The 18,505-nt window shown below is 47.2% G+C and overlaps 1 protein-coding gene across 1 annotated transcript; it reads left to right on the forward strand.

Moving 5' to 3' along the window:
* Positions 1 to 158: 158 nt before the first annotated feature.
* On the forward strand, positions 159 to 18,266 carry btd (biotinidase). The gene is made up of 6 exons (XM_079571165.1): positions 159 to 423; positions 1,978 to 2,127; positions 14,308 to 14,474; positions 16,230 to 16,407; positions 16,762 to 17,301; positions 17,947 to 18,266. Exons 1-6 carry the CDS (start codon positions 208 to 210, stop codon positions 18,217 to 18,219), a joined length of 1,524 nt encoding a protein of 507 aa, XP_079427291.1. The 5' UTR covers positions 159 to 207; the 3' UTR covers positions 18,220 to 18,266.
* Positions 18,267 to 18,505: the final 239 nt, after the last annotated feature.

Raw genomic sequence — 18,505 nt, forward strand, 5'->3', positions numbered from 1 at the left:
TGAGCGTGGCCGGACCTCCCTACAAAAAAGGAAAGAGGGGCAAAAAAGCAGGTATTTCAGCTGCGACGTGAGTGACGCAGAACAGTTCGTGTATGAATGGACGTCAGACAGTCTGAGTGACTCTTCCGCAGCCGAACACACGAACACAGAGGTGCGGACTGTGAGTAGCTCGGACTTTGGAGGCAGCGGAAAAACATAAACAGACCAATGGCTCCGGGGCCGTGGACACTTTTTCTAATGACCTTTTTATGCTGTGGTACGCATGCGCACTGCTTGGCCTCGTCGTACGTCGCTGCAGTTTACGAACACCATGTGATTCTGAACCCGGAGCCGCGCGTGCTTCTGTCCCGGCGCGAGGCGCTGCAGCACATGCGTCAGAACGTACAGGTGTACGAGCAACAGGCCGCGAGCGCTGCACACCAGGTACGTACGTACGTCAGGTATGCACTTCAGTTAGCCAAGCCTTTTAACTAGTCATAGTTAAATAACAACACAAAGGACAGTTAGTTTATAACATAGTCATAGTTAAATGACAGCACAAAGGACAGTTAGTTTATAACATAGTCATAGTTAAATGACAGCACAAAGGACAGTTAGTTTATAACATAGTCATAGTTAAATAACAACACAAAGGACAGTTAGTTTATAACATAGTCATAGTTAAATAACAGCACAAAGGACAGTGGTTAGTTTATAACATAGTCATAGTTAAATAACAGCACAAAGGACAGTTAGTTTATAACATAGTCATAGTTAAATAACAACACAAAGGACAGTTAGTTTATAACATAGTCATAGTTAAATAACAGCACAAAGGACAGTGGTTAGTTTATAACATAGTCATAGTTAAATAACAACACAAAGGACAGTTAGTTTATAACATAGTCATAGTTAAATAACAGCACAAAGGACAGTTAGTTTATATCATAGTCATAGTTAAATAACAGCACAAAGGACAGTTAGTTTATATCATAGTCATAGTTAAATAACAACACAAAGGACAGTTAGTTTATAACATAGTCATAGTTAATGCCCAGTGTCGTGTCCTTGGGCAAGACACTCCCCGTACTCGCCTCCAGTGTCTGCGCACACTGGTGTGTGAATGAGAGTGAATCATAGACCGTAAAAAAAAATTGACGTCTTATGCTCTCTCCTCCCCGTTTACCGTAATGACCACAGCCGTTGGGCAATTCATGGCGGATTTACAGACTCCCCCTCCCCAGCTCTGACGAAGCATGTTCCTAAAAAGGACATTCGGGCGGGATTTTCACCGTAGACTCCGCCCTTGCGTGACGTGTAGCTCGCGCTGCTCCAATGCTAACAGTCTGAGCCTCATTAAGTACGAGATTTCAAAAAATCATATTACGAAAACCAGCCTGGTTTCATATATTGTTATTAACCCAGCGTTATCTCAGGAGGAAGATCTAGCCTAGTCTAGTGTTGGAACAATTGAAACCAGGTTTTAAAGTAGTTTTTAACGTGTCTAAACTCCAATGCTTTTCAATGGGGGCCTAGCGGCGATATGGAGGTACTGCAGCAACGGCAGAGCAATGGCGGCCCCCACGTTTGTGGTCAAAAAGCAGGGCAGCCAGCGGCCATTGGAGTGAATGGGCGACTGGTTCCTTACTGTAAAGCGCTTTGGGCCTGATGAAGGTACAAAAGTGCTTTATAAGAGTATTCCATTTACCATTTGAATATGAAGGACATTATGTGAAATAATGAATCAAAATGAGTGATCGTTCTCAGATTTAGATTCATTTTATTGTTCGTCTCCCGAGGGTGAACTTCGACTTGGAGGAGAGTCAGTTGCAAACATAAGAACATAAACACATCCATGTTCTCAAACTGACGTAGACGTGTTCAGATGGGCCTCAGTGGTTTCAGACGAGCGGACTCGGACTCGGAGGCTGTTTACCAGACCAGCTCTTGTTGACCGGCTGAAGACATCACTCTCATACCCACCTGTGGTGTCTGTAGGGCGCTCAGATTGTGGTGTTCCCCGAGGACGGGCTGCAGGGCTTTAACTTCACACGCTCCTCTATAACGCCGTACCTGGAGGAGGTCCCTGACCCTCAGCAGGAGAGCTGGAACCCCTGTGAGCACCCGGAGCGCCACCCCGACACTGAGGTACTCCCTCTAGTTCTACTTCACACAAGATCTAACCTCACCCCGACACCGAGGTACTCTATCTAGTTCTACTTCACACAAGATCTATCCTCACCCCGACACTGAGGTACTCCCTCTAGTTCTGCCTCACACAAGATCTAACCTCACCCCGACACTGAGGTACTCCCTCTAGTGCTACTTCACACAAGATCTAACCTCACCCTGACACTGAGGTACTCCCTCTAGTGCTACTTCACACAAGATCTAACCTCACCCCGACACTGAGGTACTCCCTCTAGTGCTACTTCACACAAGATCTAACCTCACCCCAACACTGAGGTACTCCCTCTAGTGCTACTTCATACAAGATCTAACCTCACCCCAACACTGAGGTACTCCCTCTAGTGCTACTTCATACAAGATCTAACCTCACCCCGACACTGAGGTACTCCCTCTAGTGCTATTTCACACAAGATCTAACCTCACCCCGACACTGAGGTACTCCCTCTAGTTCTGCTTCACACAAGATCTAGCCTCACCCCGACACTGAGGTACTCCCTCTAGTGCTACTTCATACAAGATCTAACCTCACCCCAACACCGAGGTACTCCCTCTAGTGCTACTTCACACAAGATCTAACCTCACCCCGACACTGAGGTACTCCCTCTAGTTCTGCTTCACACAAGATCTAGCCTCACCCCGACACTGAGGTACTCCCTCTCGTTCTACTTCACACAAGATCTAACCTCACCCCGACACTGAGGTACTCCCTCTAGTTCTACTTCACACAAGATCTAACCTCACCCCGACACTGAGGTACTCCCTCTAGTTCTACTTCACACAAGATCTATCCTCACCCCGACACTGAGGTACTCCCTCTAGTTCTACTTCACACAAGATCTAACCTCACCCTGACACTGAGGTACTCCCTCTAGTTCTACTTCACACAAGATCTAACCTCACCCCAACACTGAGGTACTCCCTCTCATTCTACTTCACACAAGATCTAACCTCACCCCGACACCGAGGTACTCCCTCTAGTGCTACTTCACACAAGATCTAACCTCACCCCGACACTGAGGTACTCCCTCTAGTTCTACTTCACACAAGATCTAACCTCACCCCGACACTGAGGTACTCCCTCTAGTGCTACTTCACACAAGATCTATCCTCACCCCGACACTGAGGTACTCCCTCTAGTTCTACTTCACACAAGATCTAACCTCACCCCGACACTGAGGTACTCCCTCTAGTTCTACTTCACACAAGATCTAACCTCACCCCAACACTGAGGTACTCCCTCTAGTTCTACTTCACACAAGATCTAACCTCACCCTGACACTGAGGTACTCCCTCTAGTTCTACTTCACACAAGATCTAGCCTCACCCCGACACTGAGGTACTCCCTCTAGTGCTACTTCACACAAGATCTAACCTCACCCCGACACTGAGGTACTCCCTCTAGTTCTACCTTCACACAAGATCTAACCTCACCCCAACACTGAGGTACTCCCTCTAGTTCTACTTCACACAAGATCTAACCTCACCCCAACACTGAGGTACTCCCTCTAGTTCTACCTTCACACAAGATCTAACCTCACCCCGACACTGAGGTACTCCCTCTAGTTCTACCTTCACACAAGATCTAACCTCACCCCGACACTGAGGTACTCCCTCTAGTTCTACTTCACACAAGATCTAACCTCACCCTGACACTGAGGTACTCCCTCTAGTTCTACTTCACACAAGATCTAACCTCACCCCAACACTGAGGTACTCCCTCTAGTTCTACTTCACACAAGATCTATCCTCACCCCGACACTGAGGTACTCCCTCTAGTTCTACCTTCACACAAGATCTAACCTCACCCCGACACTGAGGTACTCCCTCTAGTGCTACTTCACACAAGATCTAACCTCACCCCGACACTGAGGTACTCCCTCTAGTGCTACTTCACACAAGATCTAACCTCACCCCGACACTGAGGTACTCCCTCTAGTTCTACCTTCACACAAGATCTAACCTCACCCCGACACTGAGGTACTCCCTCTAGTTCTACTTCACACAAGATCTAACCTCACCCTGACACTGAGGTACTCCCTCTAGTTCTACTTCACACAAGATCTAACCTCACCCCAACACTGAGGTACTCCCTCTAGTTCTACTTCACACAAGATCTATCCTCACCCCGACACTGAGGTACTCCCTCTAGTTCTACCTTCACACAAGATCTAACCTCACCCCGACACTGAGGTACTCCCTCTAGTTCTACTTCACACAAGATCTAACCTCACCCTGACACTGAGGTACTCCCTCTAGTGCTATTTCACACAAGATCTAACCTCACCCCGACACCGAGGTACTCCCTCTAGTTCTACCTTTACACGAGATCTAACCTCACCCCAACACTGAGGTACTCCCTCTAGTGCTATTTCACACAAGATCTAACCTCACACCGACACCGAGGTACTCCCTCTAGTTCTACCTTTACACAAGATCTAACCTCACCCCGACACTGAGGTACTCCCTCTAGTTCTACTTCACACAAGATCTAACCTCACCCCGACACCGAGGTACTCCCTCTAGTTCTACCTTTACACGAGATCTAACCTCACCCCGACACTGAGGTACTCCCTCTAGTTCTACTTCACACAAGATCTAACCTCACCCTGACACTGAGGTACTCCCTCTAGTTCTACTTCACACAAGATCTATCCTCACCCCGACACTGAGGTACTCCCTCTAGTTCTACTTCACACAAGATCTAACCTCACCCCGACACTGAGGTACTCCCTCTAGTTCTACTTCACACAAGATCTAACCTCACCCCGACACTGAGGTACTCCCTCTCATTCTACTTCACACAAGATCTAACCTCACCCCGACACCGAGGTACTCCCTCTAGTGCTACTTCACACAAGATCTAACCTCACCCCGACACTGAGGTACTCCCTCTAGTTCTACTTCACACAAGATCTAACCTCACCCCAACACTGAGGTACTCCCTCTAGTGCTACTTCACACAAGATCTAACCTCACCCCGACACTGAGGTACTCCCTCTAGTTCTACTTCACACAAGATCTAACCTCACCCCAACACCGAGGTACTCCCTCTAGTTCTACTTCACACAAGATCTAACCTCACCACGACACTGAGGTACTCCCTCTAGTTCTACCTTCACACAAGATCTAACCTCACCACGACACTGAGGTACTCCCTCTAGTTCTACCTTCACACAAGATCTAACCTCACCCCGACACTGAGGTACTCCCTCTAGTGCTACTTCACACAAGATCTAACCTCACCCCGACACTGAGGTACTCCCTCTAGTTCTACTTCACACAAGATCTAACCTCACCCCGACACTGAGGTACTCCCTCTAGTTCTACTTCACACAAGATCTAACCTCACCCCGACACTGAGGTACTCCCTCTAGTTCTACTTCACACAAGATCTAACCTCACCCCGACACTGAGGTACTCCCTCTAGTTCTACTTCACACAAGATCTATCCTCACCCCGACACTGAGGTACTCCCTCTAGTGCTACTTCACACAAGATCTAACCTCACCCTGACACTGAGGTACTCCCTCTAGTTCTACCTTTACACAAGATCTATCCTCACCCCGACACTGAGGTACTCCCTCTAGTTCTACTTCACACAAGATCTATCCTCACCCCGACACTGAGGTACTCCCTCTAGTTCTACTTCACACAAGATCTAACCTCACCCCGACACTGAGGTACTCCCTCTAGTTCTACTTCACACAAGATCTAACCTCACCCCGACACTGAGGTACTCCCTCTAGTTCTACTTCACACAAGATCTATCCTCACCCCGACACTGAGGTACTCCCTCTAGTGCTACTTCACACAAGATCTAACCTCACCCTGACACTGAGGTACTCCCTCTAGTTCTACCTTTACACAAGATCTAACCTCACCCCGACACTGAGGTACTCCCTCTAGTTCTACTTCACACAAGATCTAACCTCACCCCGACACTGAGGTACTCCCTCTAGTGCTACTTCACACAAGATCTATCCTCACCCCGACACTGAGGTACTCCCTCTAGTGCTACTTCACACAAGATCTAACCTCACCCCGACACCGAGGTACTCCCTCTAGTGCTACTTCACACAAGATCTAGCCTCACCCCGACACTGAGGTACTCCCTCTAGTGCTACTTCACACAAGATCTAACCTCACCCTGACACTGAGGTACTCCCTCTAGTTCTACTTCACACAAGATCTAACCTCACCCTGACACTGAGGTACTCCCTCTAGTGCTACTTCATACAAGATCTAACCTCACCCCGACACTGAGGTACTCCCTCTAGTTCTACTTCACACAAGATCTAACCTCACCCCGACACTGAGGTACTCCCTCTAGTTCTACTTCACACAAGATCTAACCTCACCCCAACACTGAGGTACTCCCTCTAGTTCTACTTCACACAAGATCTAGCCTCACCCCGACACTGAGGTACTCCCTCTAGTTCTACTTCACACAAGATCTAACCTCACCCCGACACTGAGGTACTCCCTCTAGTTCTACTTCACACAAGATCTAACCTCACCCCGACACTGAGGTACTCCCTCTAGTTCTACTTCACACAAGATCTAACCTCACCCCAACACTGAGGTACTCCCTCTAGTGCTACTTCATACAAGATCTAACCTCACCCTGACACTGAGGTACTCCCTCTAGTTCTACTTCACACAAGATCTAACCTCACCCCGACACTGAGGTACTCCCTCTAGTTCTACTTCACACAAGATCTATCCTCACCCCGACACTGAGGTACTCCCTCTAGTTCTACTTCACACAAGATCTAACCTCACCCCGACACCGAGGTACTCCCTCTAGTGCTACTTCACACAAGATCTAACCTCACCCCGACACCGAGGTACTCCCTCTAGTGCTACTTCACACAAGATCTAACCTCACCCCAACACTGAGGTACTCCCTCTAGTTCTACTTCACACAAGATCTAACCTCACCCCGACACTGAGGTACTCCCTCTAGTTCTGCTTCACACAAGATCTAACCTCACCCTGACACTGAGGTACTCCCTCTAGTGCTACTTCACACAAGATCTAACCTCACCCCGACACTGAGGTACTCCCTCTAGTTCTACTTCACACAAGATCTAACCTCACCCCGACACTGAGGTACTCCCTCTAGTGCTACTTCACACAAGATCTATCCTCACCCCGACACTGAGGTACTCCCTCTAGTGCTACTTCACACAAGATCTATCCTCACCCCGACACTGAGGTACTCCCTCTAGTGCTACTTCACACAAGATCTAACCTCACCCCGACACCGAGGTACTCCCTCTAGTGCTACTTCACACAAGATCTAGCCTCACCCTGACACTGAGGTACTCCCTCTAGTTCTACTTCACACAAGATCTATCCTCACCCCGACACTGAGGTACTCCCTCTAGTTCTACTTCACACAAGATCTAACCTCACCCCGACACTGAGGTACTCCCTCTAGTTCTACTTCACACAAGATCTATCCTCACCCTGACACTGAGGTACTCCCTCTAGTGCTACTTCACACAAGATCTAACCTCACCCCGACACTGAGGTACTCCCTCTAGTTCTACTTCACACAAGATCTAACCTCACCCTGACACTGAGGTACTCCCTCTAGTTCTACTTCACACAAGATCTAACCTCACCCCGACACTGAGGTACTCCCTCTAGTTCTACTTCACACAAGATCTAACCTCACCCCGACACTGAGGTACTCCCTCTAGTTCTACTTCACACAAGATCTAACCTCACCCCAACACTGAGGTACTCCCTCTAGTGCTACTTCATACAAGATCTAACCTCACCCTGACACTGAGGTACTCCCTCTAGTTCTACTTCACACAAGATCTAACCTCACCCCGACACTGAGGTACTCCCTCTAGTTCTACTTCACACAAGATCTAACCTCACCCTGACACTGAGGTACTCCCTCTAGTTCTACTTCACACAAGATCTAACCTCACCCCGACACTGAGGTACTCCCTCTAGTTCTACTTCACACAAGATCTAACCTCACCCCAACACTGAGGTACTCCCTCTAGTGCTACTTCATACAAGATCTAACCTCACCCTGACACTGAGGTACTCCCTCTAGTTCTACTTCACACAAGATCTAACCTCACCCCGACACTGAGGTACTCCCTCTAGTGCTACTTCATACAAGATCTAACCTCACCCCGACACTGAGGTACTCCCTCTAGTGCTACTTCATACAAGATCTAACCTCACCCCGACACTGAGGTACTCCCTCTAGTGCTACTTCATACAAGATCTAACCTCACCCCGACACTGAGGTACTCCCTCTAGTGCTACTTCATACAAGATCTAACCTCACCCTGACACTGAGGTACTCCCTCTAGTTCTACTTCACACAAGATCTAACCTCACCCCGACACTGAGGTACTCCCTCTAGTGCTACTTCACACAAGATCTAACCTCACCCCGACACTGAGGTACTCCCTCTAGTGCTACTTCACACAAGATCTAACCTCACCCCGACACTGAGGTACTCCCTCTAGTGCTACTTCATACAAGATCTAACCTCACCCCGACACTGAGGTACTCCCTCTAGTTCTACTTCACACAAGATCTAACCTCACCCCGACACTGAGGTACTCCCTCTAGTTCTACTTCACACAAGATCTAACCTCACCCCGACACTGAGGTACTCCCTCTAGTTCTACTTCACACAAGATCTAACCTCACCCCAACACTGAGGTACTCCCTCTAGTTCTACTTCACACAAGATCTAACCTCACCCCGACACTGAGGTACTCCCTCTAGTGCTACTTCACACAAGATCTAACCTCACCCCAACACTGAGGTACTCCCTCTAGTTCTACTTCACACAAGATCTAACCTCACCCTGACACTGAGGTACTCCCTCTAGTTCTACTTCACACAAGATCTAACCTCACCCCGACACTGAGGTACTCCCTCTAGTGCTACTTCACACAAGATCTAACCTCACCCCGACACTGAGGTACTCCCTCTAGTTCTACTTCACACAAGATCTAACCTCACCCCGACACTGAGGTACTCCCTCTAGTTCTACTTCACACAAGATCTAACCTCACCCCGACACTGAGGTACTCCCTCTAGTTCTACTTCACACAAGATCTAACCTCACCCCGACACTGAGGTACTCCCTCTAGTTCTACTTCACACAAGATCTAACCTCACCCCAACACTGAGGTACTCCCTCTAGTTCTACTTCACACAAGATCTAACCTCACCCCGACACCGAGGTACTCCCTCTAGTGCTACTTCACACAAGATCTAACCTCACCCCGACACCGAGGTACTCCCTCTAGTTCTACTTCACACAAGATCTAACCTCACCCTGACACTGAGGTACTCCCTCTAGTTCTACTTCACACAAGATCTAACCTCACCCCAACACTGAGGTACTCCCTCTAGTTCTACTTCACACAAGATCTAACCTCACCCCAACACTGAGGTACTCCCTCTAGTTCTACTTCACACAAGATCTAACCTCACCCCGACACTGAGGTACTCCCTCTAGTTCTACTTCACACAAGATCTAACCTCACCCCGACACTGAGGTACTCCCTCTAGTGCTACTTCACACAAGATCTAACCTCACCCCGACACCGAGGTACTCCCTCTAGTGCTACTTCACACAAGATCTAACCTCACCCTGACACTGAGGTACTCCCTCTAGTTCTACCTTCACACAAGATCTAACCTCACCCTGACACTGAGGTACTCCCTCTAGTTCTACTTCACACAAGATCTAACCTCACCCTGACACTGAGGTACTCCCTCTAGTTCTACTTCACACAAGATCTAACCTCACCCCAACACTGAGGTACTCCCTCTAGTTCTACTTCACACAAGATCTAACCTCACCCCAACACTGAGGTACTCCCTCTCATTCTACTTCACACAAGATCTAACCTCACCCCAACACTGAGGTACTCCCTCTCATTCTACTTCACACAAGATCTAACCTCACCCCGACACCGAGGTACTCCCTCTAGTTCTGCTTCACACAAGATCTATCCTCACCCCGACACTGAGGTACTCCCTCTAGTTCTACCTTTACACAAGATCTAACCTCACCCCGACACTGAGGTACTCCCTCTAGTTCTACTTCACACAAGATCTAACCTCACCCTGACACTGAGGTACTCCCTCTAGTGCTATTTCACACAAGATCTTACCTCACCCCGACACCGAGGTACTCCCTCTAGTTCTACTTCACACAAGATCTAACCTCACCCCAACACTGAGGTACTCCCTCTAGTTCTACCTTTACACGAGATCTAACCTCACCCCGACACTGAGGTACTCCCTCTAGTTCTACCTTTACACAAGATCTAACCTCACCCCGACACTGAGGTACTCCCTCTAGTTCTACTTCACACAAGATCTAACCTCACCCTGACACTGAGGTACTCCCTCTAGTTCTACTTCACACAAGATCTAGCCTCACCCCGACACTGAGGTACTCCCTCTAGTGCTACTTCACACAAGATCTAACCTCACCCCGACACTGAGGTACTCCCTCTAGTTCTACCTTTACACAAGATCTAACCTCACCCCGACACTGAGGTACTCCCTCTAGTGCTATTTCACACAAGATCTTACCTCACCCCGACACCGAGGTACTCCCTCTAGTTCTACCTTTACACGAGATCTAACCTCACCCCGACACTGAGGTACTCCCTCTAGTTCTACTTCACACAAGATCTAACCTCACCCCAACACTGAGGTACTCCCTCTAGTTCTACTTCACACAAGATCTAACCTCACCCTGACACCGAGGTACTCCCTCTAGTGCTACTTCACACAAGATCTAACCTCACCCCAACACTGAGGTACTCCCTCTCATTCTACTTCACACAAGATCTAACCTCACCCCAACACTGAGGTACTCCCTCTAGTTCTGCTTCACACAAGATCTAACCTCACCCCAACACTGAGGTACTCCCTCTAGTTCTACTTCACACAAGATCTAACCTCACCCCAACACTGAGGTACTCCCTCTAGTTCTGCTTCACACAAGATCTAACCTCACCCCAACACTGAGGTACTCCCTCTAGTTCTACTTCACACAAGATCTAACCTCACCCCGACACTGAGGTACTCCCTCTAGTTCTACTTCACACAAGATCTAACCTCACCACGACACTGAGGTACTCCCTCTAGTTCTACTTCACACAAGATCTAACCTCACCCTGACACTGAGGTACTCCCTCTAGTTCTACTTCACACAAGATCTAACCTCACCACGACACTGAGGTACTCCCTCTAGTTCTACTTCACACAAGATCTAACCTCACCACGGCACTGAGGTACTCCCTCTAGTTCTACTTCACACAAGATCTAACCTCACCACGACACTGAGGTACTCCCTCTAGTTCTACTTCACACAAGATCTAACCTCACCCTGACACTGAGGTACTCCCTCTAGTTCTACTTCACACAAGATCTAACCTCACCACGACACTGAGGTACTCCCTCTAGTTCTACTTCACACAAGATCTAACCTCACCACGGCACTGAGGTACTCCCTCTAGTTCTACTTCACACAAGATCTAACCTCACCCCAACACTGAGGTACTCCCTCTAGTTCTACTTCACACAAGATCTAACCTCACCCCAACACTGAGGTACTCCCTCTAGTTCTACTTCACACAAGATCTAACCTCACCACGACACTGAGGTACTCCCTCTAGTTCTACTTCACACAAGATCTAACCTCACCCCGACACTGAGGTACTCCCTCTAGTGCTATTTCACACAAGATCTAACCTCACCCCGACACTGAGGTACTCCCTCTAGTTCTACTTCACACAAGATCTAACCTCACCCCGACACTGAGGTACTCCCTCTCGTTCTACCTTTACACATGTATATTTTTTTATTTTGTTCATTTTATCAGGTAAGACAATTTAGAACCAATTCTCATTTACAATGAGGACCTGGCCAACGTGCATTAGTAACCAGTCCAGTCAAGGCAAAAAAACACAATTAACAAAACAAACAAACAAAAGGAGGTCACAGTAAAAACAGTAAAAACATATGCACTGATCCTGGAATATTGTAGACATTGAGTTTTTGAAAGATGCAATTGACACAAATGAAGTGAGTTTTAAAGTGATGATTGCAGTTGTTAGAAGTGGAGAGGTTTATGTTCCCACTGGAGCGAAGCGTCTGGGGTTGTGGATGTTTAACACCGAGCTGAGGTATCTGCACAACTCCAGTTTGCTCCCACAGTTTTATTACTTGCACCAAGTGGTGATGTTTCGGGCGTCAAGCCAGCCCTTCCTCAGACATGAAGAAGAGCGGGACACACTTGTTTATATCATGCCTCTAATGAGGTCACATGGTCATATATAAATATAAAAAATGCAATGTTTGTGCAAACCCGTGAGTAAGTTGCCAAAATATATGTATGTAAAATATTTACAAGCTATACAGAATATTATTTTGCAAAAAACGTCAAAGGTGCCTTTGTTACACTTGAGTAGTTTGAAGCACAAACAATGCACAACATGAGAGAAGGATCTTCACACAGCAGAGTTTGCATGGGCTATAACACGTGATTTACGCCTGGACAGCAAACCCGGTGCTGTCCTTCCTGTCCACTATGTCTCCCCATTAAGATTTCAAAGATTTCATAAAGGACAGTGAGTAAATGTTTGGATGTGGAACAGTTGTCTTTTGGTGATTTATTATGAGCGCTAGAAAATGATCATTTGTGAAGATCAAATGAATAAAACAGTAAAACGTATGTAAACATGTGAGTGAGGCTGGTGTTCTTCTCTTCAGTATATCTGAGTATATAGTCCAGCCAGCAGACAGCAGACAGGAGCCGGAACAACAGTGGGATTAGCAACATTCCTCAGGAGATGATAAGACACTAGAGGAGGCTGTGGTTCTGTTTCTGAAGAGATGACCCAGACCGGACGGGTCCAGGTCTCTTCAGTGTTTATCAAAGTTTCAGACTGGAGAACTCGGGTCCAGGTCAGTAGTTTAGTGTGGTAAAGTTCACCAAGATGATTATGTTCAAACATATTCAAAACACAATGATAATTATTCAATACGATTATGCAGATGATACATTTTAAATTATTGTTTAAAATTATTATTATTAAAACTCACGCAAAGTTTTGAACGAGCCTGCGCAAAAAAGAATCGGCCTGTAAGTAGTTTAAATGATTTTCATATCCAGGGACCCTGCGCAGTATCACAGTGTCATCAAGGTAGTGCCTTCAGGGAGGAGAGGAATCTACAGGCCAGTTCCAGTCGACTGAAGAACACTTTCATATACAAGGCCATCGGGAACTCCCAAAACATGTGGCACAAGTACCACAGTATTATATACACATACCACAGTATTATATACACATGCAAGTACCACAGTATTATATACACATGCAAGTACCACAGTATTATATACACATGCAAGTACCACAGTATTATATACACATGCAAGTACCACAGTATTATATACACATACAAGTTTGGAGTGATGACACGACAGTACCACACAACGGTACAAATACTTCCTTTTCCTTGGCACTGTATAATATATTTGTTTCATATGATCACGTGACCCCATTAGAGGCTTGATATGAAGAAGAGTGGGGACACACCTGTTATGTCGGAGGAAAGGCTGACTTGACGCCCCAAACGTCACGACTTTGTGCAAGTACTCAAACTGTGGAAGCAAACTGGAGTTGTGCGGAGCTTTTTGTTTCTCGTTTCATCTTTTTGGGTGCGGCACACTCGCTTTAGACCTTGGACGTGCTCGCCTGCTCTACTCACACTGAATCAAGCCAAACACTCAGATACTTGTACTGAGTATCACGGTGACTTTCTGAGTCATCCAAAGATACAATTTTAACCAGATTATTAGTTTGTGGGAGAGTTCAGTTGAAAACCATACATTTAGTTTGTGTTTTTACTTGTGTTGAGTTTTAAACGGAGATCAGAGAATGCAGTGCCAAGGTTGGAGCTCGACGAATAAAGGATTGTGTCATCAGCATATAGCTGTATATGAGACTGACCCAGAGCATGAGTGAGGTTGCTAATGTAAACATGAAAAGGATGGGGCCCAGGATGGAGTAAAGGTAAGACCACACATATATCTGAGTGTGTTGACGGTCGGATGGTCCGCAGGTGCAGCGGTGGCTGAGCTGCATGGCCCGCCGGCACGGCCTGTATGTGGTGGCCAACATGGGCAGTGTGCAGCCCTGCTCCTCTTCTCACTCCTCCCCCGGGTCCTCGAGCTCCGCCCCCTGCCCCGCTGACGGACGGTGGCATTTCAACACCAACGTGGCCTTCAGGTTTTTCTTCTAAACCAGTTCAGCTGTTTTTCATTCTGACTAATTTACTTTGAATACATGAAACATGTGGAGTATTGAACTTAGAACATTTACTTTTTTATATAGTTTTAGGCAGTAAAAGTAAAGTAAATTAAGATGAACATTTAAAACAAAACAGGTATATTATTTGTGGACTGTCATACCTCACTCCTCGCTCACTACCCTCACTTACATTATGAACACCAGTGGAGAGAAGCCATGTTAATAGTGCGTTCAGGGGGAAATGGGACCTGGGAAATTTCCGACGTGCTACTTGGAAGAATACCTTGGAACACCCTTTAAACTCTTAATTAAAACTTGTAAACTCAGAGATGTCCAGAGAGCTTCGAGTTCGGATACGAGATGAAGACAGCAATAGCGGCCCCCAGTGGAGGAGCAGCTAAAGATAAAAAAAAAAATCTTTATAGCTAACTGTTGGAGCATTAGCCGTTCTGTTTCAATAATCACCTGGAACACTCTGAGGTCGTAATTTTAAAGTGGGAAAAAACAGTTACTAGTTTCCTGAGATGCAACATTAGTCCCCTCAGCACGGTGGCGGTAAGCACTCGAGCCTCACAGCTCGAAGGTCCCGGGTTTGATTCCCACCTGGACAAGGCTTTGCTGTGTGGAGTTTGCATGTTCTCCTCGTGTCTGCGTAGGTTAGTGGTAAAAACATTCTGACCACCAGCCTGGCTCCACATCATGGAGATGAGTCACCGAGCACCAGCCCCTGCTGGCAGCTCACTGCTCCTACAGGTCGCCCTGCAGCACTGAGGGTGGGTCACATGCAGAGAACTCATTTCTCTACAGAGATTACTAAAGTAGAATTTGAATTAAACTTACAAAAAGAGCAGCAATAAGCCTCCACAAGGCCAAAGCTAAAACTTTAAAAGTAAATTTAACAAAAAATAGCGTGGTTAAAAATACGATACTCTGCTCAGAGCTGTCATGGGAATGAACTGTATTTTTAGAAACAACAAAAGTCTTTGGAGTCAGCTTTATATTTAATGTTTGTAATCCAGTGCGTCCTTCATTGCGCCTGTGTCCGTGTTATCATAAGTTTATTGAAGCGTATACTGTAATTCCTCTGATCTGAATGCCTGGGCTCCGGAAAGGCATTTCAAACCACAGCTGCTGTGTTGTTCCTCCTCTTTCTAGACGTGTTTCTGTTGTCTTTATGATGTAGTCGATGTGGTTATGTTGTGGACAATACTCAGTATCATATATATATATATATATATATATATATGTATATATATATATATATATAATTTATATATCCGCACTAGGTATGAAAGCACCTTTACTTTCCTGTAAGTAAAGTAAATAAAAATTGGGTACGGGGTAATAATAATACTCCAAATTCTAGCCCTTGAGTTTTGTCGTGTGAACAAGAGTTCCGTACCCAATTTTTATTTTGTTTCTAAACAAGACTTATTCCAAACTTTCTTAACACTTTGCTAACATCTTATTCTTCACTGGGCTGAGTTCTTGAGCACCTTTCACAAACTTCAGGGACCAAACAGTAATGTACTTTGAACAACTACTATATGTCAGTGCTTTTTTATCCGTGGTGAGTTGAGTACAAAGAGGTTGAGTCTGCTTTTACAATAGACTCAACTGAAGAACAAAAGTCATTTCATGTGGTCTTTTCGGTGAATACTCGGCTAAGCCATAACCCGTCAGCACTGTGGGTCCTACAGAGAGTGAGGGTCACAGTGATGTTGTGTCCCACAGGAGCGACGGCCTGCTGGTGGCCCGTTACCACAAACAGAACCTGTACTTCGAGGACGCCTTCGACAGCCCGCCGCGCGCCGAGCTGGTCACTTTTCACACGCCCTTTGCCGGGACCTTCGGCCTCATCACCTGCTTCGACATCCTGTTCAGACAGCCCACCGTGGCCCTGCTGGAGAAGGTGCGCCGTCATGGCTGTCCCCGGGAGCTCCAGCTAGAAATCCACTCTGGTTCAGGAAGTCAAAATCCTGTTTCATTTTAATTGACCGATTTAAAAAGACATAGCGGAGGTTACTCAGCGGCACTATTTTAAAAGACAGAAAGTACCAATTACTCAAAAATATGACAAAATGGTTTTGTAACCTTTTTCTTTTTTGCATGAGTTACCCTGTTACACCTTTCACCTCCCGGGTGTGCGGAGTCTTGGTTTGCATAGCTGAACATTATTCTGCTGAACCATATTACTGTGTGCTCACATAACACTAATGTCATAGTAGCCTACAGCTTTAGATGATGCCTGGCTCTCTGTCTGCAGGGCGTCCGGCAGCTCATCTTCCCCACAGCGTGGATGAACCAGCTCCCCCTGCTGGACACTATCCAGTTCCAGCGCGCGCTCAGCCTTGGGGCCAATGTGACACTTTTAGCAGCAAACATTCGCAGTGATGAGCTGATCATGAGCGGGAGTGGGATCTACTCCCCCTCCTCCGCAGTCTACCATCATGCCCAGAGAGGTGACCCCGAGGAGGGGCGGCTCATTGTGGCCTCGCTGAGTGCACTGGAGCCCCTCCATGACCCTCTGCCCACAGGCCCGGTGCCACAGGGAGAGCAGGGGGACACCAGCGCAGGGTCCTGCCCCTCTGAGGGCTGCAGTGCCCCACACACGTTCACCTCCTCCATGATGCATGACCCCTTCAGATTTGTGCTCTTGCGCGGGGCAGGAGGTCAGCTCAGCGTCTGTGACGGCTCCTTCTGCTGCTGGCTGCAATATCAGAGCACACACACCAACCACACAGAGCTGTACGCGCTGGGCGCCTTCGCTGGACTGCACACGGTCAACGGACGCTACAGTCTGCAGGTGATCCAGGCTTCACACACAAAATGAATATCTAGTTTGACAGGCGTAGGTTTGTGCGGGGACCATGAGCACCTTCTTTCAGAATGACCAATACCATGTAGAGATGTTCTCAGTGCGATCTTTCACACAGACTGCTTAGGAGAGCTTATGGAGCAGAGGAGATTGAATTTCAATTTTTACTAAATAATTACTATATTCATATTTTTAGATAGAGAAAATTACCAAAGGCCTTTTTGTTCTTCCCCCCCCCCTGTGTGTTAAAGCAATATTTCAGGATTTTTGACACAGGGCCTCATTTCCTAGTTATCCAAAGTGTTGTTGATTTCTGGAGATAGATATATTTAGTTCATGCAGTCCTTATATTTGAAGAGGTTAGTGGTGCTTGGCTAGTGCTAGTGCTAGTGCATGTCTATGGTAACTAGTAGCCTGCATTAAAAACAGTCTGACCCAAGCACAGAGCACCTGAGGCAAATCACTTATAACACCAGACTACCTATATAAATGTCTGTGTCAATCAACACACACTGGATAGCTAGGAAATGAGGCGTTGCAATGTTATTTTCTGGAATAAGCATCTTAAAGAGTCAGTTTGGTCCTTCTGATACTCTGACAGTAAAACTGATGTTGTGCTGCTGTGGTGTGCAGGTGTGTGCCCTGGTGAAATGTGCGGGAACTGAAGAACACTCGTGTGGGCAGGAGGTGGTGCAGGCGGACACAAAAATGGACTTTGTGCTTGAGGGAACGTTCAGCACCAGACACGTGTACCCATCTGTGCTGTCCAGCCACTACACCCTGGAGCAGCCGACCCGCCTCCACACAACGCCATGGGGCTCCGTCACGATGGAGCATTCGAGCATGAGCGGCGGCCTTGTCACGGCGGCACTGTACGGACGGATGTACCACCTGGACCCACACTGACCAGCTGCAGGGACCACTGGACTAACACTGACCAGCTGCATGGACCACTGGACTAACACTGACCAACTGCAGGAACTACTGGACCCACACTGATCAGCTGCATGGACCACTGGACAGACACTGATGAGCTGCATGGACCACTGGACTAACACTGATCAGCTGCATGGACTACTGGACTAACACTGACCAACTGCAGGAACTACTGGACCCACACTGACCAACTGCAGGGACTACTGGACCCACACTTACCAGCTGCAGGGACTACTGGACCCACACTTACCAGCTG

Source organism: Gobius niger, assembly GCF_951799975.1.
Source record: "Gobius niger genome assembly, chromosome: 14".
Classification (NCBI taxonomy): Eukaryota; Metazoa; Chordata; class Actinopteri; order Gobiiformes; family Gobiidae; genus Gobius; species Gobius niger.

Coding starts and splice junctions, on each gene's coding strand:
- btd (XM_079571165.1), top strand. CDS start 208: ATGGCTCCGGGGCCGTGGACACTTTTTCTAATGACCTTTTTATGCTGT. Junction 424..1,977: donor CCGCGAGCGCTGCACACCAG/GTACGTACGTAC, acceptor TGGTGTCTGTAG/GGCGCTCAGATTGTGGTGTT. Junction 17,302..17,946: donor ACGGACGCTACAGTCTGCAG/GTGATCCAGGCT, acceptor TGTGGTGTGCAG/GTGTGTGCCCTGGTGAAATG.